The 24096-nt window shown below is 43.6% G+C and overlaps 4 protein-coding genes and 6 non-coding genes across 12 annotated transcripts; 8 read left to right on the top strand and 2 right to left on the bottom strand.

The window, feature by feature from the left end:
* Nucleotides 1–500: 500 nt before the first annotated feature.
* Nucleotides 501–8514, top strand: def6c (DEF6 guanine nucleotide exchange factor c). 2 transcript variants are annotated; one of them, XM_076722732.1, is made up of 12 exons: nt 501–979; nt 1764–1904; nt 2759–2941; nt 3632–3862; nt 3941–4087; nt 4287–4395; nt 5574–5794; nt 5879–5986; nt 6273–6439; nt 7495–7693; nt 7799–7889; nt 8081–8514. In XM_076722732.1, the coding sequence occupies exons 1-12, from the start codon at nt 884–886 to the stop codon at nt 8290–8292; spliced, it is 1905 nt and encodes a 634-aa protein (XP_076578847.1). In that variant the 5' UTR covers nt 501–883; the 3' UTR covers nt 8293–8514. The 2 variants fall into 2 exon arrangements, with proteins under 2 accessions (XP_076578847.1, XP_076578848.1); XM_076722733.1 differs by lacking the exon at nt 501–979 and adding an exon at nt 1540–1594.
* A 373-nt stretch (nt 8515–8887) lies between these two features.
* On the top strand, nt 8888–11649 carry mcat (malonyl CoA:ACP acyltransferase (mitochondrial)). Of its 2 annotated transcripts, none has more exons than XM_076722735.1 (5): nt 8888–9510; nt 9775–9862; nt 9938–10155; nt 10281–10418; nt 10604–11649. In XM_076722735.1, the coding sequence occupies exons 1-5, from the start codon at nt 9067–9069 to the stop codon at nt 10874–10876; spliced, it is 1161 nt and encodes a 386-aa protein (XP_076578850.1). In that variant the 5' UTR covers nt 8888–9066; the 3' UTR covers nt 10877–11649. The 2 variants fall into 2 exon arrangements, with proteins under 2 accessions (XP_076578850.1, XP_076578851.1); XM_076722736.1 differs by having other exon boundaries at nt 8896–9510; nt 10587–10801.
* On the bottom strand, nt 11474–13382 carry bik (BCL2 interacting killer). Its single transcript, XM_076722854.1, has 4 exons — nt 12607–13382; nt 12282–12434; nt 12077–12191; nt 11474–11590 (listed from the first exon to the last, which is right to left on the bottom strand). The coding sequence occupies exons 1-4, from the start codon at nt 12699–12701 to the stop codon at nt 11474–11476; spliced, it is 480 nt and encodes a 159-aa protein (XP_076578969.1). The 5' UTR covers nt 12702–13382.
* A 1199-nt stretch (nt 13383–14581) lies between these two features.
* Nucleotides 14582–23746, top strand: ttll1 (tubulin tyrosine ligase-like family, member 1). Its single transcript, XM_076722695.1, has 10 exons — nt 14582–15062; nt 15199–15322; nt 15877–16085; nt 16193–16373; nt 16515–16652; nt 16916–17024; nt 17241–17384; nt 18899–18985; nt 20036–20199; nt 21568–23746. Exons 2-10 carry the CDS (start codon nt 15210–15212, stop codon nt 21695–21697), a joined length of 1275 nt encoding a protein of 424 aa, XP_076578810.1. The 5' UTR covers nt 14582–15062; nt 15199–15209; the 3' UTR covers nt 21698–23746.
* trnay-gua (transfer RNA tyrosine (anticodon GUA)) lies at nt 17556–17642 on the top strand. Its single transcript is given in 2 exon segments — nt 17556–17592; nt 17607–17642. It is a non-coding gene; the product is annotated as a tRNA-Tyr (tRNA).
* On the top strand, nt 17824–17910 carry trnay-gua (transfer RNA tyrosine (anticodon GUA)). The gene is given in 2 exon segments: nt 17824–17860; nt 17875–17910. It is a non-coding gene; the product is annotated as a tRNA-Tyr (tRNA).
* trnay-gua (transfer RNA tyrosine (anticodon GUA)) lies at nt 18173–18259 on the top strand. Its single transcript is given in 2 exon segments — nt 18173–18209; nt 18224–18259. It is a non-coding gene; the product is annotated as a tRNA-Tyr (tRNA).
* Nucleotides 20338–20424, top strand: trnay-gua (transfer RNA tyrosine (anticodon GUA)). Its single transcript is given in 2 exon segments — nt 20338–20374; nt 20389–20424. It is a non-coding gene; the product is annotated as a tRNA-Tyr (tRNA).
* On the top strand, nt 20786–20872 carry trnay-gua (transfer RNA tyrosine (anticodon GUA)). The gene is given in 2 exon segments: nt 20786–20822; nt 20837–20872. It is a non-coding gene; the product is annotated as a tRNA-Tyr (tRNA).
* trnay-gua (transfer RNA tyrosine (anticodon GUA)) lies at nt 21296–21382 on the bottom strand. Its single transcript is given in 2 exon segments — nt 21296–21331; nt 21346–21382. It is a non-coding gene; the product is annotated as a tRNA-Tyr (tRNA).
* Nucleotides 23747–24096: the final 350 nt, after the last annotated feature.

Below are 24096 nucleotides of genomic sequence, written 5' to 3'. Positions count from 1 at the left end.
ATCACAACATTCATTAATTAAAGGTTTCTACATACTAACCTTAACCTATACACTTACTCACTACATTACTCTGTATTTTTGGATTCCAGCCTTAAAAACACGCTTGATTCACAAAAATCATGGACTCAGTTCTCCTATTTGTATGTTGGTTCACTTAAAATCCTTAAACACACAATAAATCCTTTCCTAGCTGATGCTGTATATCAAACATGTAACTTCTCACCGTTGGTAGGATCTATTTCTCACATAAGCTACATCAGAACACATTGAGACATCTTCAAAAGTTAATGATTTTTCTATATTTAAACTACTGCTGTGTCCCTTTTCTTCACAGATTTTGAAGCTGCTGAAATACATATGGCTTTAGGCTCTTCACACAAATGGGTGTGTCTTCAAATCCAGCCTCTCGAATCTAATAACACCGATCCCTCCTGTTTGGGTTTTGGCTGGCAGCACTTGAGGAATTCAGAAATCCATCCTGCACTGTCTGTCTTGTTAACTTAGCCTACGTGTGCCTAAATCTGGCCTGTAAGTTAAACCATTTCGTTCAGATGCTCGTCGTTAAGAGCGGATGGCAAGAAAATTATCCAAAACATAATTGGGAAGAATGTAAAGCAGACTTGCGTTAGTGTTTGACATGTCAAAACAAATTTTTTAAATGTGTTGTGGAGGAAATGTAGGCCTTTGTCTCTACTCTCCGCCTCTTTAAATCTGCCCTACATCTGACTGCTTTTGGTCCGTTGCAGTTTGCTCTGCAGCCTGTACTCTGCCCCACATTTTATCTGGCGTTCCTCACCACCGCCACCGTTCGCCCGACGCTGCGTAAAAGCCGCCGCGCTGCGCTTGGAAATGTAGTTGTTTTGCGCACAACGAGGTCTCCAAAATGGACTTAAAATCCGAACTCCTCAAGTCCATCTGGTACGCTTTCACGTCGCTGGACGTCGAGAAGTGCGGGAAGGTGTCCAAATCGCAGCTAAAGGTAAGCGGGGAGCGTATATAGTCACTTCCAGATCAGGAAACTGAGACCGAGGGGCGTCCGCTGGTCAGCGCGCAAACAGACTTTAAGAGCGCTGCTTTGCCCTTTAAATTGCTTTTTTTTATGGCTGAAATCAAATGAAAACGCACCAGAATCTAAAGCTGCCTTCATATGTTATGAAATATTTTTTATTTCTGCTTTTCTATGTTGTATTCGATGAATCAACGTTGCAATCTGAGCAGCAGTTAACACACAACCCCCCTATTGAATCAAACACCACTCCAAAGATTTATAAAAAGCTTTAAGACTTCTGCAAACACACGTAATCTACTCAGATAGGAGGTGAGGGAGGTGTGAGCCCAGTTTCAGCTTCAAGATCAAAGTCCAGCCTTTCCCTGTGGCCGAGAAACACAGACAGTGACATAACACCTCCACTGTCAGGGTTTCAATTAAAAAAGACAAGACTGAGAACAACCGAGAGAAACTAACTCTCAGTCTCTTCTCTTGGTGTTACTCTTTCTGTGATGTTGCTTTCCATCCAGTTCCTACATGCCTGACGGGGCCTCCAGAGGAAAGAAGAATCCAGGGAAACAGTAGAAAGCTGTCCTGACTTGCTCGGTGACTGAGGCCTGGCTGTTTGTGCTTGTGTGTTTGTGGATGTATGAAGAAATATGGAGTACACAGGGGAAACCTTGAGGCTATGTGCTGACCTGTATACGTTTAAAGTGGTATGACGCCCTCTGCATAGATAAATATAAACCTCTATATGTCTGTGTTTCTTCTTCAGGTGCTGTCCCACAACCTGTACACCGTGCTGAACATCCCACATGACCCTGTGGCTCTGGAGGAGCACTTCCAGGACGATGACGATGGGCCAGTGTCTAATCATGGCTACATGCCTTACCTCAACAAATACATACTGGATAAGGTAGTGTTGGAATCACCTCCTCAGTGGCAGTTATTTGAATACAGAAATGTTATATATCTATTTCTGTCGTGATGTACTTCTTGTACGATAATCATTGCTTTCTAGCTCCTGTGATTGTTCTTGAATATGCCTATGTCCTCTCAATGCCATAACTACAGTACACGGCCACCAATGAATACTATTTTCATTTCCAGTAAACTATAAGATTCAAGAAATTACTCAAAACTCACTATTTTAAAACTGCTTCTGATGCTTGATTTTACAGCCTCTAGTACTTCAAACGTATTTTACTTTAGTGTTCTTGATCATCTGAAATGTGCTCTGTAAATTCAGAAAGTATATTATCGATAGCACTTAAAGTCCTCTTATTTAGCATTTATTTGCAGTATACATATATTCATATTTAGAGATTGTCAACAATTATATGTTCACATATGAAGATATAGTTGACTTATGTTCTATTATTATAACTGTGTGTTACTGTATTTTCATTCATTATCTGTTTAGACACCAGGCTGCCCTGCAGCCATAAACACTCACGAAGGCACCAAATGTGTATTAATCCGCTGCTGAAAATAGTCCCCGACAAATACAGTTTTTGCTGCAGTTTGAGTAACATTTGCTAAAAACTATTGTGCCCTGCTGTTTTAGGAAAGTATTTAGCTTTTTAAAAAAAAGAATTCAAAATAAAAGTAGATATTTCTTACACATTTTTAATGATTTTTAACTTCAGTGGACATGAAAAGATGTGCCACAGACAAAGCAAGGAATTACTTTTGTGTCATTTCCTAAAACTATTTCCATCACGTGACATTTTAAGTTTCGTCATTATGAGTCTTTTTCTGTCTTTTCAGGTCAAAGAGGGGATGTTTGACAAGGAGAAGTTCGACGACCTGTGCTGGATGATGACCAGGAAGAAGAACTTCAAGGGGGTTCCACAGGGGGCGCTGCTATCTGAAAGAGACTGTTTCAAGCTCTTCTGTTTATTCAACCTCCTGTCTGAAGACCGCTACCCGCTGGTGATGATACCAGAGGAGGTAAAAGTTGTTCATGAGAGAGGAATTTAATGTACGAAACAGGAAACATTTGGAGCGACTTTTTTAATTTTTTAATTTGATTGAGACCTGGTTGGTTTTGGGTTGGCTCAGAAGACTTAAATCCATGCTAATGCTATCTGATTTTTATTTCTCAGAGCATAAAATAGAAACGTTTTCACATTGTACAGCAAGAGAAAAGGGTCATATTTTGATATTAAATATCCAATACATCCAAAAATTCCTCCCTTAACATTCAATGGGCAAATAACTACAGTAACTCAACACCAAGGTTTTTGAGGCAGTCACATGAGGCACTTTCACTAATTGCTAGAAAGATTATGCTCCGTATAAACCCGGCATGTGTCCCAACAAATTGAGGCCATTTTACATTTTTCACAGCAGAAAAAAGCAAGTGCAAGTAAGTAAGTTAATGAGTCTCTTCCTTCCTGCACTTCCTCCATAATGCTTTTGGTTTCCTGTCAAGAGAGACGAAAATAAACCACTTCTGTTCTATCGGCACAGTAGCTTTCCTCTGTAAAGCTATATGTTGCAGAAATACACTGATACAATGTGTCATCGGCCAATATTAGCAGCCATGATCCAGCTCCAGTATTGTTTTCACAGTCAGTTTTTGGTTTTGTGATCTTTTCTGCGAACATGTACGCTTTTCTAATATTTGCGTGCTTTTAGGTGGAGTATCTCCTCAAGAAAATATCCACGGCCATGAGCCAGGAGTGGGATGGGAAGCCCTTGGAGGACTTAACATCTCAGGACGCCACAGGGCGGGAGGAGGGCATGTCTGTGTGGAGCTTTCTGGAGCACATGGGCGCAGGCCAGCTGCTGAGAGTCACCAGCGCCGAGGCCTTCAGTCTGGCTTTGGATGAGGTCTTTCTGGAGATGTATCACAACGTCCTCAAGAGGGTGAGTTTCTGTTCTGTCGCCTCCCCTCTTTGCCATCTTTGTCTGTCTCTCTCCTTCATTTCTGCCCCTTGTTTTCAGGGTTACATGTGGAAAAAAGGGCACGTACGTAGGAACTGGACCGAGCGGTGGTTCGTGCTGAAGCCCTCCTCCATGTGTTACTACGTCAGCGAGGACTTAAAAGACAAGAGAGGGGAGATCCAGCTGGATAAGAACTGCGTCATAGAGGTGGGTGAGGAAATGTAATATAAACACTGCATGTTTAATTATATGCTTTACAGGCAAATGCTGTACTTTGGATGTGTTAAAACACAGTCTTTTACAGCACATAAATCCTATAATCCTGGTATTTTGATTCCATGCTCTAACCATCAATCTGAAATGTGTTATATTTTCTGAGTGTGACTGCCTCTTCTTTCTGTTTCAGCCTATTCCAGACAGGGAGGGGAGGCGCTGCATGCTGTGTGTGAAAACCCACAATAAAACCTTCGAGATGAGCGCGTCTGACCAGAGGCAGAAGGTGGAGTGGACTCAAGGTGTGTTGGTGTGTATAAGAATTAGCACAGTATTATTATTATTATGGAGTCAGAAATTACATTTTGACTCCACTGATTTATTGCGTGTGGTCAGCGGTGATTTCTAATCCAGTTCACTGGATTCAGATGAGACATTTTAAAGGTAGAGTTTGACATTTTGGGAAATGCATTTACGCTCAACGGGGGCTGGAAGTCGGGGTCCAAGCGACCTTCGGGTCCCTCACTTTTTTTCTGTTCAGGTACTCTTAGTTAAGTAACGGGGACTTGTTTTATGGATGTATTTGTTTTCTTAGAACTGAGGAGCTGCTGATCGTGTTAAATAACTTTTCAATAACAGCAGGCAAGATTGTGCTCCTTTGAAAATGTGTTTTGACTCTTGAACTGTTGTTTTCTGGGTAGAACTCATTTAATGTGCAGTGTTTGTTTGGTGCTCTTTGTCTTAAGTTTGCCTTGGCCGCCTTGTATCTGCTGTGTTTTCAGGTGAATCCACCTGTTGCACTCTGTGTGTGTGTTTTTATATCCTGGTGGCGACTTTAAACTGACTGCACACCAACCCATAGTGATGAAAACATGCATGTGTGTGTAGATCTGTATTACTCACGTTGTGCGGATGTAAATCTGTTTGATTTTTGGGGACGCACCTTGCTTATGGGGACAAAAAAGTCACTGTAATGTAAATCATCCAACTTTATGGTGAAGACTTGGGCTAAGGTTAGGGTAAGGTTAGGTTTAGGTCATGGTTAGGATAAGTTTCCAGGAAGGTAATTTAAGTTTATGTAACACTCTCTGACACTTTGTTTTCTGTGCAGGTCGAACAAACGAGATATAATTTATTATTAATGACAACAAAATGAAGTTATTTGATATTATATTCAGTTCACTGTTATTAAAAATTTATAAATTAGTGCTTGCTCAGCATCTTACACATGGATCAGACACTGGCAAAACCTACTTTATTGCTTTATTGGCAGTTTCCATTAGTTTATGGATTATTGGTCAAGAAGTGAAAAACCAATGCTGTTTTATTCAGTAATCAAAATATAGAAACACCAACAGCACCTTCAGTTTGTCTTATTCCAGGCAAAACAAACATTACCTTAAGATCTGTGTGTGTGTGTGTGTGTGTGTGTGTGTGTGTGTGTGTGTGTGTGTGTGTGTGTGTGTTTGCACCTCCCCAGCTATTCAGACAGCCCTCCGTCTCCAGAGGGAGGGCAAGTCCTCCCTTCACCACGAACTCAAAGTGAAGAGACGGGTGCAGCGAGAACACAGCCAACGGGAGCGCAGCCGGAGCGCCCGGAGCAGCTGCAGCAGCCGGAGCAGCCAATCAGACGACTCCAACATCCAAGAGATGGAGAAAGAGAAAGACAGACAGGACATGGAGATAGAGAGCATCATACAGGTCAGAGCGGATGGAATCAGCACAGGGACTGTCAATCGTAATGTAAAGTCAGTTTTACAAACTTGCTTCATCTGTGTCTTGCAGCATGCACGTGAATTAGAAACCAAGCGAAGGGAGGCAGAGGAGAGAGAGAGGAGGAAACAGAGGGAGGTGCAGATGGAGCTGGAGAGACAGCTGAAAGAGGCCGAGACAGTAAGAGGAAGTTTTCCACATGACAACCTTCATTTACAGTTCGCTGAAATGAGATTTAGAGTCCATCCCATTGACTTTGACCTCTGAATACAGCATGAAAATATTGACATTATAAAATTCAGGCTTAACCTTTAGTGATTTTTAGTGGTGGAGAGACTATAATGACATTCCTGGAAAAGGTGATTCAGGAATAGGTCGGTTCTTTCCACCCAATTTCTGTGTGTGTGTGTGTGTGTGTGTGTGTGTGTGTGTGTGTGTGTGTGTGTGTGTGTGTGCGTTCTCCTAGTTGAGAGACAGCATGCAGGCAGAGATGCAGGAGAAGGCGAGGGAGGCCGAGCAACAGAAGAAGAGGATCCAGGAGCTGGAGGTGACGCAGGAGAAACTGGAGGCTGCTCTCAATATGGAGATCCAGGCTCGGCTGGAGGAGGAGAGGGCCAGGCAGGAGCTGGAGAGGTAACAAACACACACGCTCATTGTATCCCCCTTCTTTTTCTTATTTCTGTTTGGGTGGTGATGCAAACTTTGAGACAACAGTTCCCATAATGCTTTGACGGATATAAATAGGAAGTATAATGTTAGTTAGCAATGAGCTAAGACCATCATTATCATTTAGTTGATGTCAGAAATTGTGAAAAATGCTCATTGCAATTTCTCAGGGCCCAAACTGATGCTTTCAAATTGCTTCTTTTGTCCAACCAACAGTCCAAAACCCAAAGATCTCTTCATTTATTATCATAAATAACATAGAAAAGCAGCAAATCTGTAATTTAAGATGCTGGAACCAGCAAATGTTTGACATTTTTGACTGAAAAATGACCAAAACAATTAATCAATTATCAAAATAGTTGGAATTAATTTTCTTTCAATCAACAAATCGACTAATCATTGCAGCTCTACTATGTTTTGTTTTTTGTTTTTTTTAACATTTTGGCAAATTGGCACCATTAAAAAAATTATGCTGAATTAGCTATTAACAGTTTCTGTTTGCAATGTAGCCATCACACTATCACTGGATTACTTTGAAACTGAAGAAAACTTAAAAATGTTTTGATTCTTATGCAGATTTTCTAGTTATAGATATATATATATATATTCTAAATTCTAAATGAATTTATGGACGCTTATTTGTGATGGACATCAGATGCAGTGACATCCCCTGAAAGTCTAAGGCGCAGTGAATCTAAAAATATGGGTGTCATGTCTGTGTGTTCGGATATAGCTGAGTTAGGATGACTCAGGGAAGAAGGAGTGCTCCGACCTTAATTGCCTCTGAGCCACTGCTGCTTCAACCACTGACCACAGACACCATGGTGGCCAAGCACATTCAAGTGGGCCAAATCAGTGGCCAAACTATAATAACTATCTTTTTGTTATTTTCAGGCCCTCGCCTCCCCACTTCCTGGGTGCCTAACAATTTGAAACCTGTACTCTAAACCAAACCAAACTATGCAGACTTTTGGATTTACTTGAGTTAAGTTAGCGCTTCCTCTCTCTCTTCTCCCCTCCAGGTTGCTACAGGTGGAAGAAGAGAAGAAGCAGCAGTTCCAACTCCTCCAGGAGCAGCAGAGGGCCTTGCAGAACCTCAGCCCCATACAGGAGGCCTCAGACGGCAGCACAGACGAGGACACCCCTTCAGCTCTTCACTCAGCCTCTCAGGAGCTCCAGGATCTGCAGGCTTCTCGCCAGAGGAGCCATCAGCGCCTGGAGGTAAGAAAGAGGCCGTGTGTTTGCATTGGCTCAGTGTGCAGCGTGTTTAATAGTATTAAAAAAAAGCTCTCATGAGAAACTTCTTGTTTGATTTTCTTATTGTAGGAGGTACAAGAGAAGCTGAGGAATGCCAGTCAACACGTCCGGCACTGGAACGTCCAGCTGAACCGCCTGATGACACCCGTCACTCCTGCAGGTGCAGTGCACTCTTAATCTGGGCTATTTGGGTCTGATTTCAAAGGGCAACACAACAACTTTGACTTAATTTGCTTTAAGGGCAAATACGCAGCCTACAGAAATATCAAGTATGCATCTGTATGCAACCTCAAAGTCAGATACATCAGTGAACATCACAAAGATCAACTTTTGTTGTCAATGCTTTTGTAGAACGTTTGGAACAACGCCTATCAACAAAACGAATGTGTCCCAAAAAGGAAGGAGCGCTGGCCAGTAACGAGTTCATCAACAAATACAAGATAAGAGCCAGTCAGAACAGCCAGATACCAGAAGGCCAGAAGGAACTGGAGGAGCAAATGGAGGCCGCCAACCTGTCAGATGGATCGGACGAATCACAGGATAAACCCAATGGACAAATGTGATGTTCACAGTTACGGGACCAAGTTTTCAAAACTGCAAGTTCAGAAACGATAAAAGAAATTCTGCATTTGTTTAAAACTCAGAGTGGGACGAAAAGGGAAAAGTAATATACAGTATAAAAAAAGGTTGTATTATATTTATATGTTGAAATGCGCACTAAGATGGAGAGTGAGGAAGATGAGTGCAATGTGACGCAGGATTAAATGAAAACACATTTGACGAAGATCAACAGATTTACAGTTTTGTACAATAAAGTTTATTGGTGAATAATTAAATGTAATATTTGTCATTTCCCTGGACAGCCTAACAAATTTTACATACAAAATATACAACATGCTTATAAATACAATGTTTTGTTCTATAATTTTGAGGTTTGCAAAACTGTCACAGGAGCCGATTTTGCATTGAGCACTTTCATTTTTAGTACTTTAAACACATTTTCCTTTGCCTAAAGTCACATTTTCAATGCAGGACTTGCATGGTATTAACTGCTTAACCAATAAACTCATGGCATGTTGTGACCTGAGGGTGGCGCTGCAGCAGGAAAGAACCGAAAATTGAACCGGAAGAAAAACAAGCTAATTCCTGGTTATTTCGATAAATATGGCGGCTCCCTGGAAAGTGTGTTGCGGACTGTAGAAACGCTTCCCGTTAGGTACAAAGATAAACTTTTCCATAACTTTTTTTTTTAATTAACTACAGTTTATTTTAGAGTTGAATTACAAATAATGGGTCTCTCTTAACCCGTCGAGACATCATTAGGCGACGAGTGCGCCATGTTGGCCGCCGCGGCTCTCAGCTTGACAGCAGCCTCCAGAGGGAAGGTCAGGTCGCTGGTCTGTCTGGGCAGGAGGCTGTCCAGCACCCAGCCCGACTCCCCGGATGGAACCCGCCACCCTCCGCCCGAAACCCCCGCTCCACTCCCGTACAGCGAGCCGCCCGAGGTGAAGCAGCGGAGACCAAAGAAAGACCCCCACGGCTGCTCCATACTCCTCTTTCCCGGCCAGGGCAGCCAGTTTGTGGGCATGGGTAGAGGACTTTTGAAGTACCCCAACGTTAAAGAAATGTTTAGGGTGGCCCAGAAGATCCTCGGGTACGACCTGCTGTCTCTGTGCCTGGACGGACCCGAGGAGGAGCTGATGAAGACGGTCCACTGTCAGCCGGCGGTGTTCGTCACCTCCCTGGCTGCGGTGGAGAGGCTCAGCCACGAAAACCCCGAGGTAGCTGTCAGATGAGTCGATTAATCTAAAAATGATTGATTTAGAGACCAAACAACTAATCAAGTAATCAAGAAAACAATCGACAGATTAATTGATAATGAAAACACTCATTAGTTGCAGCCCTGTACTCAAGCAAAGCGCCTCAAACTTGCACTTGAACGCAGCACTTCAGTAACCTCAGAGGAAGTTTGTTACCTAGTTTAGGAGGACGACCTCATACTGGAACAAGTGTGTGTGCTCATGTTTTCACTCCTCTGTCCACAGGCCATTGAGACGTGTGTTGCCGCTGCAGGTTTCAGCGTGGGAGAATTTGCTGCCCTGGTTTTTTCTGGTTCCATGAATTATGCAGAAGGTAAACATGAGCGTGCATGACAAAGTCAAAAACCATTGTTAGTCAGTGTTTCATTTTTACTGGTTGGTCTTGCAGCGCTGTATGCGGTGAAGGTGCGTGCAGAGGCCATGCAGAAAGCATCAGAGCTGGTTCCCAGTGGGATGCTGTCAGTCATCGGTAGACGGCAGGCCCATTATAAACATGCCTGTGTGCAGGCTAAAGAGTACTGCATGAGCCTCGGCATCAAGGACCCGGTCTGCTCTGTGGCCAATTATCTGTTCCCTGATGGCAGGGTCATCGCAGGACACCAAGAGGTACGAATCCTCGGAAATTCTGATTCTAAGGAATCCTTCACATGCTTCTTGTTGTTTTATATAAATGCCATCAGAGCTGCTCAGGACTCCTCTTACGATCCGTCTCATCATGACTGTGTTTACAGGCTCTTGATTTCCTCCAGCAAAACTCGAGAAGTCTCCAGTTCATGAGGACCAAACCACTCCCAGTCAGCGGAGCGTTTCACACTGAGCTGATGGAGTCGGCTACTGAACCCCTCAGAGAGGTGCTCAGACAGGTGGAGGTCAGTTTGAACTCACGTGGCACCACCTCGATGCCCAGCCCCACCCCACTTCAACGTATCATTATGATGTTAATGCTTACTGTGCCAGTAACGGCTGTACAATAATGCCCAGTGATTCCACCTGTTTGGGAAAACCTTGACTGATTTACAACTCGTCATCTCACCCAGATGTCTCTCCCACTCAGGTCCGTCGTCCCGAGATCAGAGTTTACTCCAACGTGGATGGAAAACGCTACATGAGCGAGACCCACGTGCGCAGGCAGCTGGTGAAGCAGCTGGTGTCGCCCGTGAAGTGGGAACAATGTCTGCACGAGATCTACGAGAGGGCGCAGGGGAGGCAGTTCCCTCACACCTACGAGGTCGGCCCGGGCAAGCAGCTCGGAGCCACGCTTCAGAAGTGTAACAGGAAGGCCTTCGAGCATTATGAACACGTGGAAGTCACCACGCATGAAGACTGATGACGCAGCGTGGACTCAAGCAGGAGGTCAAAAATCCACTTTTTACACGACTGGTGAAACCTGTCAACGCTGCAAGAGCCCGTGGCTGCTTCTTATGGCCTTGTTTGTGTATAATTATGTAATTAAATATGTTTTTTAAGTAATGAAACTACAAAATGTCATCATTTTAAAGTTTATTTGCAACACGTAAAAAAGCACAGAAAGTCCAGCTCCCTTCATTTTATATTAAAACCAGGCGACTTATCATTTGTAAAAAACATTTTTGGACTCTTAAACCAGCAAGAAAGTAATCTGGATACAAAAGACTGCAAGCCAGCAACAGTCCACACACAGGAAACGGGCTTTAAGACATTAATACAACTGTGAACCAACATGTCCCGGCTACAATATCCTGGCCAACACTGTAAACTGATTTAAACTATTTCCACATCCATTTTACAGTTTTTACTCCTGTTTCCGGTCATTTAGTGTCAAATTCAATACCGCTCATGAAAATAGTATAAAAAGAGAAGTCAGAGTAAACAGCAGAAACAAATCAGAAGTAATTGTCATTCATTTGCAAGTATTTTTTGGCCGAAAAGACCTGCTTATGGCCCTCTAGGCTTTCCATTCCACCCACAGTGCACCGAAAATGGTCACTGCGGCCACCAGTGCCACAGTAACCAGCGCTCCTCTGGTCCAGCCAGTGCAGGTTACTGCTTTCAAATTGGACACCTGTGAAATGAAAGTCAAATTAGACTCTTTGTCATGATAATAAATAGATAAATCGTCATACAAGGAATGATTTTATTTGAGCAAAAAAAATAAATATTCTGTGCAAATAGATGCATGTTTTCCACATAGTGATGACCTCTTCCAGTCAGTTTTACTCATTTCCCCTCTCACACTCTGCTCGGTGCTGTCAAACTAGAACAAACACCTTGTGGTTGTCTGAAAACCAAAAATACAAGAGCAAAAGCTTGAGGATTTAATTCAGTTGTGTGTTGATCTTCTCCAGTGAAAGCTGCAAATGTTAGCACGTCAGGCTAACTGGTACCTACAGCTGTGATCTAGTGTTAGCATTACCTTCCACCAGCTGGCTATAACTGATAAAATCTGCTCGCAGCAGCTGTATTTAAGCCGACACTCTGCATCCACTTTTGTTTTCTTGAGTGAATTGTCATTTGAGATAGATATAACGCGATGGAGAACGAGTGTTACCCAGGCTGCTGAGCCATCAGCCCTGAGGGTCCCCTGCCCGAGCGCAGTGCTCGCTATCCAGGCCTTCACTGCTGCAGACAGGCCCTGGAAGCCCCATAACTGACTGTGGATATCCCTGCAAGAGAACAACACCGGGTCACAATGTCTTATCAGCCAGTGGCACAGAAGCTGTAAAAACAGGTGTTTGTTTTTTCAGATTTTCTACCGATAGATGGTCCAGGTCAGTGCCTGAGCGGGTCTCAGCATGTGGAGAGGAGTTGGGAGCCAGCTGGGCTGTCTGCTGGCCCATTCCCGATCCAGCTGGTCTCCAATTCCAGCCAACTGACGCCCAAAGGCCCGTGCAGCCCTGTCGTTGATCCTGTGACAGACGGGACTCTTTTTCATATTCATAAGGTGTAAAGAAACATAATCCTACACACAATTGATCCTCCAAACAAAAGCCACATGGTCTGCTGCCTGAGGTGCGCTCAGTCTGTACTGAGCTGAGCTGGTGTTGTTATGATGGGCATGTGGACGGGCCTGCACTGTACCTGAGGTTCACCTCAATCAGGGTGCCTGTGTCCACCTCACCAGGTCCAGCCTGGAGGGAGACGACACGACTCGGCTGTCTTGTTTGTTCCACCATCTTGTTTTCTGAGAGGAGAACAGGTACGAGGCAAATGGTTCATATGAGCACATGTGAGAGACAGAGCCTGGAGCCTCATTAGCCATGCAGGACACATAATGGCTCCATGGATCGTAGGTGTTTGTACAGTAACTTTGCTTCGCTCCCAACGTTCATAAACGGGCTATGTAAACACTGGGTCATGTGACCAGGATAGGCGGCGGCTGTGTTACCGGGGAGAATCCAGGCTGATAAAACAGGCTCTCCCAGGTTTGAAGAGGTGACATCACCCGCTGGATTAAGTCCAATGGATGTAGCTCAATTACTACAGTATTCTGCAAGAAAAGGGCGTCTAAGCTCCGCTTTGCATATTTAGGTCTAGTTTGTGCAAGAAACTGTGCATCTGCTCTTCTTTTTTACTCAGTATTTCCTGTTTTCTCCTCACAAACAGGTTTGTTCCCTCCTACATGCACCTGTCCTCAGACCAGTTCCTGTTGCACCTGCACTCACGTGCTTTAATGCAAATGCTCTATTTCCATAACTCAAATCAACCAAACGGCAATGTCCTCACCAAGAAGAAATAAAACACCACCGACCCCAGAGAATCTGCTTACAGGCTTTCAATAGTTGCTTGTTTGCAAATCCTGAATTAATCCACCTTAAAGTTTTAGTTTCCGTGTGTGTAATCATAAGGATTTATCTTTAAACTGTTTATGCCAGTTTGCAATCAAAATATAAACCTAAATGTGGGAACTTTGATGATATAATCATAGCCTGAGCTCCGAAATAATACCCAGAGGACAGTTTGGAGTATTAATCGTGTAATAGCGTCGAGCCTTTTTCCATATTGCCATAACAAAGAGATGAAGTCATCCTCAAGCAAAGCAAACAAAGGTCGTTTTGAAGATCACACATTGGATTATACATTAAACCCGCACACATTAATTCATTTAAAACTACATCTCCACACTGACCATCATGAACCGAATCATGTTAGATATTAAGGTAATATAGATGCTTCCGTCCAGACAGAAACACAGGTGCGTGCACAATAAAAAGAAGAAGAAAGTGAAAACTACCTTTTGTGTAGATTAAAGTAGACGCCGCCCTGTAAGAAACAGAAAGACATTGTTATTAAAATGTTTTGGGAATAATAATGATAATAATAAGAAATATCGTCGTTTTGCTGTACTTACAGCAGCGTCCTTTAATCTCGTCGCTCTCAGGTAACTTCCACAAATATGATTGGCCACGCCTTGACCTGCTGCTGTCAGGAGGGACCACCAGGGGGCGACATCCTGTTTAGTTTGTAATAAGAAAGCGGAAGAGTCTTTTTTTCTTCTGAGTACTTGTATTTTTTTTTTATTGTCTCACACTAATTACAGACTATTAATTCGACACCCTTGTACTATACAGTAAACTAAAATAATTTGGTGTAACTGGAAGATTTGTAATATATCAACAGAATGTAATATAAATTATTATTAAAGCATTTTTACATCGTTGACCCAATAACACCTTTACTACACCTGAGAAACATTGTTGGATTGATTGCATGGATAGCCATCAAAATGCGATATCTTTTGCGCTAATTGGTTGATCGATTGGTTTTCATAGAAAATCTAGAAATGTGACAGAGTTATAACACTTTGAGGTCGATATGTAAAGTGTATATGTGGCGTTCTTTTCTGTGGCAAACCTATCCAACGTGTCTTTTCTCTATTTCAACAAATTTTATCTTTTTCAACTGATAACTTCTTGAAATTCATGGAAAATTCATGTGTGAATGTAATGTAGTTAAATCAGTATAAGTTCCATAGACAATCCAATGCTGACACCTGCTGGTAGGCTTTGGTAACGACACCCTGCAATGACATCACTGCGTCCTCCGTTGCTAGGTTATTCTCCCGGAAGGACCAAGCCCATAACGACGTCGTTTAATATTTTTAAGATATTTCATGTTTAACAAATGTCCCTAAATTGTAATTAAGTCGCGCGATGAGGTTATCATGTATTTATGTTATTACGCTTCAATAACTGAGACTTTTATTGTGAAGAGTAGTTTGACCGCGGTGGGCGTTTCGCCACTGTGTCCAGCTTCACGACGCCTCAATCAATAAATTTAGCTTGTTAGCAGTGAAACCGCTAACATGGAAGCAGTGTTTTGGCGTTAGCTGGGGCTACAAGCGATGCTAACAAACCGCCGTGCCGCCTCTTTCGGATGTGAGTCCAGACACCGACAGTTTAGTGAGATTGCATCACTGACTGGGTGATGTCCGCCCAGCCTCTGCAGCACTTCAGGGAGGATTCAGCAGCCTGCTAACTGAGCCTGCCCGGCTAGCTCATGCTGATGACTGGCTCTTTCCTGACATTGATTTGCAGGTAGGTGACGGCTGTGGCGCGTGGTAGCTGCATGCATTGTCCCCCTCTTTTTCTTTGCATTGTACTATAGCGAGTCCTGTATGTGTGCTCATGTGCTTTTCTATATGTTTACTTGATGTTTTGTGCTCCACCCTAGTGGGAGGCACCATGGCCGGTAAGGTGAAGTGGGTGACAGATATTGAGAAATCGGTGCTCATCAACAACTTTGAGAAGAGGGAATGGATTCCAGTCTCAGAAAACGAGGACTGGAATTTCTACTGGTAGGTTTTCCATCTACAGTGAACCCGCACCCATGCTCCGCAAGCACCAGGTGGATGCATAGAAACTCATATTCTGTGCTGACAACACCACAGTGTAAAAGTACTCCATTCATTTAGTAAAGATGCTGCATTCAAAATCAGTCCATTGTTTCAGGTGTTGCCAAATGGTCACAGGATAAATCTCTGGGGTCGTGAGATAATTAAAAAGGCAGAGAAGAAGAAAAATCAAAGACCTGCAGCACTGTAAAATGCTGTGTATTTTATAATCCTATCAAATGTTTTTATGCAAAATACGCTCCTGAAAACAAGTTAGAACATCTGTCAATCAACTGTAGTGCAGTCAAAAGTGCGAAATATGCCTCTGAAGTTATGTGGAGCAGCATAAAATAATATTCTTGTAAAGTACAAGCACCCAATATACTCTGTACTCAGTAGCTGCAAACAGAGCGCATGTTCATCCCTTTCATGTCCATTAATGAGCAGTAATTTTATCACCAAGCTTGTATCACGGCTCTAATGCACGATAATGCAGGTTGGTTTGTACCCACGTGCAGGATGAGCATCCAGACCATCAGAAATGTGTTCAGCGTGGACACGGGCTACCGCCTATCAGATGACCAGATGGTTAACCACTTCCCCAACCACTACGAGCTGACCAGGAAGGACCTGATGATCAAGAACATCAAACGCTACCGCAAGGAGCTGGAGAAAGAGGGCAGTCCGCTGGCGGAGAAGGACGAGAACGGGAAATACATTTATTTAGGTATCAGTTTGAGCTGAAATGCACACTCCCCCTTTTTTACCCCCCTAAAACATGAGGAGGCATCCTGCTCTGAACACGTTTAACTGTTCTCAATGTATTTCGTGCAGATTTTGTCCCCGTGACGTTCATGCTCCCCGCCGATTATAATCTCTTTGTGGAGGAGTTCCGCAAGAACCCGTCCAGCACCTGGATCATGAAGCCCTGCGGGAAGGCTCAGGGCAAAGGCATCTTCCTCATCAACAAGCTGTCCCAGATCAAGAAGTGGTCCAGAGACAGCCGCACGTCCACGTGAGTTACCGAAGACACCAGCATAACACACAGCCAGCGAGCCCGAGCAGAGATTCCTAATGGTCTTGCGCCAAAGAGCATCTGTCCTCATCCTGTCCTCCGCTCAGTCAGTGAAGACGTCTTATTTGGTTTTTCCTCCAGGTTTGTAGCAGCGTCTAGCGGCAAAGAGGCCTACGTCATCTCGTTGTACATCGACAACCCTCTGCTGATCGGAGGGAAGAAGTTCGACCTGCGTCTCTACGTCCTGGTGACCACGTACCGGCCTCTCAAATGCTACATGTGAGCATACTGATGCATGGAAAACTGATTGGAACTCATTTTGATAATTGACACGTTGGTGCTTTTCTTCATAATATAAGAATATAAACTGAATATCTTCAGACTGTTGAATGAAAACAGATAATCTGAAGACATCACCCTGGCCTGTGGGGAATTGTGGGCTTGTTTCTACTATTTTCTGACGTTTTATAGACAAAACAATCAATTGATTAATTGTGAAAATTCATCAGTAACGATGCATCTCTCCGTGGTTTGATCTTCAGGTACAAGCTCGGCTTCTGTCGGTTCTGCACAGTCAAGTACACTCCCAGCACCAGTGAACTGGACAACATGTTTGTTCACCTCACCAATGTGGCCATCCAAAAACATGGGGTAAGTGTGCGTCCTGTTCAGTGTGGCTCGTAGAGGTCCTTCTTAGAACAGAGGGTTTTTAATCAGCTACACTGACATAACTTCTGCTCACTAGTTCCAAAGACTGAGGAATTTCAAGTAATAATCTTCATCTCTAAGCTCATCTGTGCATCTTTTTGCGCCAGAAACAAAAGCCAAAGTGTCAGTATCTAGTTAGACTGTGTACCTTCAACGCAGGATGACTACAACCACGTCCATGGAGGCAAGTGGACGGTCAGTAACCTCCGTTTGTACCTAGAGAGCACCAGAGGGAAGGAGGTGACCAGCCGACTGTTTGACCAGATCCACTGGATCGTGGTGCAGTCCCTGAAGGCCGTGGCTGTAAGTGGACGTGAAGTCTTTTTTTTACTCCAAAATGACCTGAAATGTGAACACATGTGAAGTGACAGCACACAGTTACAAGACTTTTAGGAAGTTTGAATTATGTCCCTTTTGATTGCTTTCTCCTGTTGCTGGGCCTAGCATGGTGTTTATTTTGGGCAGGCTTTGAGCCCTTCGACAGCTCAGTTGGTAGAGCGGAGGACTGTAGTGGTTCCATCAGGTATCCTTAGGTCGCTGGTTCAAATCCGGCTCAAAGGAGCGAATTTTATCTGCTAATCACACTACTGTGATTAGTTAACTAGTAACTGAAGTGGGTATGATTGTCCAAAGCAGGTAGAGTCATTATCTCGGTGTTTTATAGATTTTTCTTTTGTCTTTGTTTCTCTTCTCTAGCCACAGTTCCTGTGATGGTCGTATTCTACTCATGGTGTGTCATCACCCTTCGATAGCTCAGTTGGTAGAGCGGAGGACTGTAGTGGTTATAACAGGCATCCTTAGGTCGCTGGTTCAAATCCGGCTCGAAGGAGAAGCTTTTAAGTGTTTAAACCCGCAGTTCACAGAGTTCAGCAGCCAGTAGATTAAAACAATCAGCACACTTCTACAATATGCTGTAACCAGTTAACTGGGACTAGTTAACTGGCCAACATACTGTATATTAGGCACTGACTTGACTACGTGTGAAGTGGCTTTTTTTTTTTCAACAGAGGTCCTGCTGTGATGTCAATTCTTAGCTTACAGCAGCTGTAAATCCAGGAACTAGACAGTCACCTTCTGGCGGGAGTCATCATCCTTCGATAGCTCAGTTGGTAGAGCGGAGGACTGTAGTGGTTACCCCAGGCATCCTTAGGTCGCTGGTTCAAATCCGGCTCGAAGGAGAAGCTTTTAAGTGAGGAGCTTGCTGATGTGCGTACAGATGTAACAGTTCAGACTGCATCAGGGTCAACACATGGGTGGTAAAAACACACAGGAGCGATCGAACGCGTACTCTAACATCATATTTTAGAAGCTGCTCGGATGAAACTTTTAACCTGACAGTGCGAGTACAGTTGTGACGTTAGTGGAGCAGACGGAACAATATTTCATTTTCTACAACTGCTCAGGGACCTTTCACATAGGTGCTGCTGCAGCCACACAGCACACACGTTGAGGCCTGCACTGACTGTGTTCTCCCTTTGTTCCTGTTGAGATGCTCTTTTTAGCGTTAGTCCAACCCTGATCTCAGCAGCTGTTGAGCCACCCCGGTGTGGGTGATGCCTTTTCGTTTTTAGCACAACGGTGCTCTCGACTTAATGCCCACTTCCCTTTTTCTACGAAGTGATCTGACTCACTTCCCCTCTCTCGCAGGCTGCTCTGTGTCCTAATAGTTCTGTCCACTGGAATATATTTAACTCTGATCATTTGCCAACACCTTTCCCTGCCCAATCAATTTCTCTTGCATGAGACTTCCCGATATATCACAGTCGCCCACAATATGGGCCAGTTCCTCTTCCTAATTCAGTCTTTTCTCTCTGCAGCCTGTGATGAACAACGACAAGCACTGTTTCGAGTGTTACGGGTATGACATCATTATTGATGACAAGCTCAAGCCGTGGCTTATCGAGGTGAGTCATTGAACGCTGGGAGAGTTATTGCATGCGTGCACTCCTACGAGTCACATTCGTTAAAAATTAACCTCGGCTGTGTTAACGCAACATGTTTTTCTGCACCTCAATCCTGAAGACATCCGCTGCATATTTCGCCAAGCCCAAAGATACTTGACATGCTTACACAGTGACTCCACGTTCCTTTTCCCTGAGTGTTAAGCAACTTTAAATGCCCCTGAGGTCGATCTTTGTGTGTGTATGTCTGGATGAACGCCTCTCTGTAACCAAATGTGCGCTGAAGGTGTGTCTTTAACCTATTCGCCACTTTATTCCAGCTGAAAAAAACACTGCTGAAAACATTGTTTTTAAACTGAGTGTGCACTATGTCGTCCAGGCGGGTGCAGGCTATTTGCTGGCTAATGTTAAAACTTAAAATAGGATGCCTCTGTCATCAATTTATCGTGTGTTTTTGCGATCTGGATGTTGCGCTCGTTATGTGGCTTGTCATATTTTACTGGACTCATTTTGACAGCTGCACAATGAGTAGCTGGGTTTCCAGGCTAGGTCTGAACTATTTCTGTTAACGGGCACCAAGCTCATCTATTTTGGGCGACATGAAGCTGGTTGTAGGACATAAACGGTCCTCAGTGAGGGACTGAAGAAACGTGTGCCACAAATCTCGTCAGGAACTCTTTCTTTTGTTCATTATTCCTGCAAACAGAAGGCTTTTAACAGGTATAAAGAGCAAACTGGGCATAACAAAAGCAGAGAAGCTAGACTCCCTTTGTTCATGCCATCTATTCAAGATATGAAGTGTGTGTTGATAACGGCTCTCTTGGGGCACTCAGGCATGTTTTCAGGCAAGTTTTCCTCTTTGAATGCATGTGTGTTAGCACAGCTGTTATAGCACATTAGCAGCAGAATTTCCTGCCTGATAAGCGCTTCTATATGGACACAGGAGGAAATTAAACAATGTGCTCATGCCTGTTTGGATCCTAAAGTGCATTATTAAGCCCTTCCTGTCTCTTCAAATGGAAACGTCGCAGTCTTTGTCTGTGTCACGCTCAGGTCAACGCCTCACCGTCGCTGACCTCCAGCACAGCCAACGACCGCATCCTGAAGTACAACCTCATCAACGACACTCTCAACATCGTCACGCCCAACGGGGACATCCCAGACTGCCGCTGGAATCGCAGCCCGCCCCGAGAGGCCCTGGGCAACTATCAAGTCCTGTGAGTGACATCACGATCCGCCAGATAGACAAACTCAGCGGCCCCTGAATGCCAAGAGGAGAAACATATCAAAGCTGAACGTTGGCTTTCTCGTATTACTGGGCTCAACCTGCTGTCTATTTTTAGCAGACCTCAAGCCCTTCGATAGCTCAGTTGGTAGAGCGGAGGACTGTAGTGGCTGTTCCAGGCATCCTTAGGTCGCTGGTTCAAATCCGGCTCGAAGGAGAATCTTTTCACCTGCAGGACACAGAATATCAACTGCAGATGATGAAAAACATGTCAGTCATGTTCGATAGAGTTAAAGCAGAAGAGAGAGATCCATAATTCATCCAGTTACCTGCAGGTCAAACATAACATACTGGATTCAGAGCGTATTGTGTGCTTTAATTTAATTTGTTTACATAGTGAGTCTATGTAAAGCAACCACAGGGGGGACATCACTACGTTATTCCTCTTCCTCCGCCTCAATCCTTGACAGAAGTATACAAATAACATTTCTATCGTTCTTTAATCTTTATTATTTCCCTGTTTGTGAGCGTAAACATAATGGCATCTGACCTTTGGTACGTGTTCAGTGCGCTGTCTGCCTTCGATAGCTCAGTTGGTAGAGCGGAGGACTGTAGTGGTTTCAACAGGCATCCTTAGGTCGCTGGTTCAAATCCGGCTCGAAGGAGAAGCTTTTGATCACAGAGTCATGTGATCAGAAACACGCTCTCTCTGAATCTCCTTCGGGTGCTTCGATGGTACATTGATATATGAAAAGAGACTCTACACTCTCTTCTAAACAACCTGAACTCAAGATAGTTTACTGCTGCTCAACAACTACCTGTTACCTTAATGGAAAAGGTCTTTGGAATCAAACAAACAAATGTCTAGAGGAGGAAATCAAGGGATCACCAAAGTCTGTGGGGTCCATCTTCTGAAGACCATGAACGTCTGTAGGAACTTCTGTCACAAAGCATCCAGATACTAGACCAAAGTGATGGAGTGAGTGACAGTCATCCCTAGAGCCATGCTGCTAGCTAAATCATACAGTCCAACAGTGGGTGTTATCGGACAATATGTTTCACTACAATCAGCTAAAAAAAAAAAAAACTCCTTCGAGCCGGATTTGAACCAGCGACCTAAGGATGCCTGGAACAGCCACTACAGTCCTCCGCTCTACCAACTGAGCTATCGAAGGGATGTCAGGGCCTGGAACAGACGCGATCCGGATCCTCAATTGTGTGAACACAATAGTGGGGGTTGAGTGGGATTAGTGCAGAGCGCGGGGGGGGGGGGGGGGGTGATTTGTTTACATACTCCACAGTCCAGGGCAGCGGGAATTCCTTCACTACATGACTCCACTGTGTGTGTGTGTGTCACCAGGTACGACGAGGAACAGGCGCAGAGCGAGAATGCCGAGCGTGACCTGCGGAGCCGCTCGGGCCAGTCCCTGGGGTCAAAGGGCACCAAGGGGAGTGCAGGCGTCCGCCCTGCTGCTGCCACCTGGAAGTGAGGTGATATTGCAAACTCTTAATGACTTCCTGTACGTTACTGCAGGGTCCAACAGTGGGGCACAGGGGATAAAAAAGAACCACCCAGACTGTTTTTGAAGCCCAACTTTTCAATGGGGGACGGCTCCCTGTCTCTGCATTAGAGTGACTGAGGGCGCAGGGAGGGACACGTCCACCGCTGGAGGGAGGAAAATCAATAATGTGGTCCTATTTAGAGAGTTTTAAGGCTGGAGTTTGTATGAATGAGTAACTAAAAATGTAGAAATTATGTTGGCGGGGCTGAAGGTCATGCCCAGTCTCACATATCTCAACAACAACAAGCAGCAGCGGTTCACACCCCCGGCCCCCGTGAAGATGAGCAAGAACCTCCTGGAAAGCTTAAAAAACGTGGATGAAAAGAAGATCCCTCTGCTTGGAGGGTGGGGGCTGCAGTGGAGGCTGCTGGGGGGAAAATGGCAACTACACCAATGAAAAGAAAGCTGTAAATTAACATCCAACATTAACAAGGAGGATTACAACAACCTGACCTGCGCATGATTACTGAGTCCTGACGTTTATCTTGACCCACCGCACAGGTGCTGACATGAAGGAACTGTGTGAGATCTAAGTTACTGATTAAAAGTACTAAATGTGTATAAACCCCAACATAGATTTAATAATGTTTTTTATAAGTGCATTATCATTAAGATTGATTGTATCCAGTGCTGAACCCTGTTGCACTTTAGTACTTTATTTTTGTGGAATATATCATGTATGCGTTGCATTTCGACCACTGGACTCATATCTGCTGCACATCTGACATCTTAAATATGAATATGTGTTGGGAATGTATGAATTTTTAGCTGTTCGCTGTTTATTTCCTGCAAGTAAGGCTTTGGAAAAGGATTGGATTTTATTTTATTTTGATTTTTTTTTTTTTGCAGTATAGTTGCATTTATAAAACAAATTTACACATTTTCACTTGCAGCTTTTAGAACCTTTTGGAAAAAGCTCATCACTTTTTTTGTGTGATGATTTGTGTGGTTTTAAAGAAAAGAGGGGGGTTTTCAGTTTTCTTTATGCAGACTCATCAGTCCATGGATTTTCATAATGATCACTATATGTACTCTGAAGCAAAGGTTGTCTGTCAATGGATGAAGGAAAGGTGTTGAAAGGACTCCATTGATTCTGTGACACCAAACCCATTTGGTGCTTTGTGAGATTTAAATGTTGATTTCTTGATGTGAAAAACAAACAGAAGGAAAACTCTGGACTGATTATCTAACAGGCTTCTTTGTTTGCTTTCTTTACTTAATAGAATTTCCATTTAACCTGTTTAAATGATGGATTTTTTTTTTTTGTTTCTCGTCACTTCAGTGTTTTAAGGGGCCTTAAAGCCTTTCATGGATCTAATCTGTCTGGAGTTTAGATCGGTCAGAGGTCAGGTGACCTTTCTGCTCTTTATGTAAATCTCTGCATGGCGCCGTTCCTTGACCTTGAAGGCTTGACAGGTAATCAAATTCCCCAAACCGACGGACTGGTCTTAGTCATCGCCGGGTCTGTAAGACACACATCCTCCTGCGCCCGAGACCAAATTGTACACTGAGGTGTGTCTGCCAGTCAAAGAAGGAAGCGGGTCGACGTGAGGCGAGTTTCTGGTCTTGTCTGCGTCCTCGTTTTCTTTACCGTAGTTCTAAACTGTGTTGTTTACATGACACAAAGCTTTTCCATTTGAAGCGCTGCAGTGCTGAGACGTCTGTATGAGAAATGCATTGTTTCCTTTTAGTTTTTGTCTTCCTTTCAATACAATATCCATATTGGTGCTGCATTGACAATAAATAATGTGCATTTCAAAGCAAGGGTAGGTGGCCCTTTAATTTGTTGTAATGAAATGTGTTTGTTTTTTGTTTGTTTGTTTGTTTTACAGCATATTTAAAGTGTCAAGGGATTTTTTTTCTAATGTGTTGACAGTGCTCACATCATCTCAGACTGTGATAAAGCAAAAATAACATGTTGAACATCTGAAGGTCTGCATTACGCCACTCTGCATTAAATGTATCTGCTCCAATTACAGATTTAGTTTATGTCTTCTTTATGAGGAAAGATATTTTCAGTGGAAGGCCTTCGTTACGATAAACACACTTCTTACCTTTCAGTCTTAAAGATGTTGAATTTGTGGTCACAAACTGTCATTATTATTTGATTGGTATATTTTTGCCTGATGAAACACGCTGTCTTACGACACCACTTAAGTTTGCTGCTAAACATGTGCTTTAATTAATTTTTATATGACCCGCTGTGACATAAATAACCCCTCAAATTATGAACTTGGTTGCTATAGATTATTATGTAAAATTTTAATTAAAGATTAAATACCAAGGGGTCAAAACAGGCAACTACCCCAGGGCCCGAAGTGTCAGTT

The sequence above is a fragment of the Chaetodon auriga genome, chromosome 22 (genome assembly GCF_051107435.1).
Source record: "Chaetodon auriga isolate fChaAug3 chromosome 22, fChaAug3.hap1, whole genome shotgun sequence".
Classification (NCBI taxonomy): domain Eukaryota; kingdom Metazoa; phylum Chordata; class Actinopteri; order Chaetodontiformes; family Chaetodontidae; genus Chaetodon; species Chaetodon auriga.
Note: the sequence above shows the minus strand (reverse complement) of the source record. Positions and strands in the feature narration are given on the sequence as shown.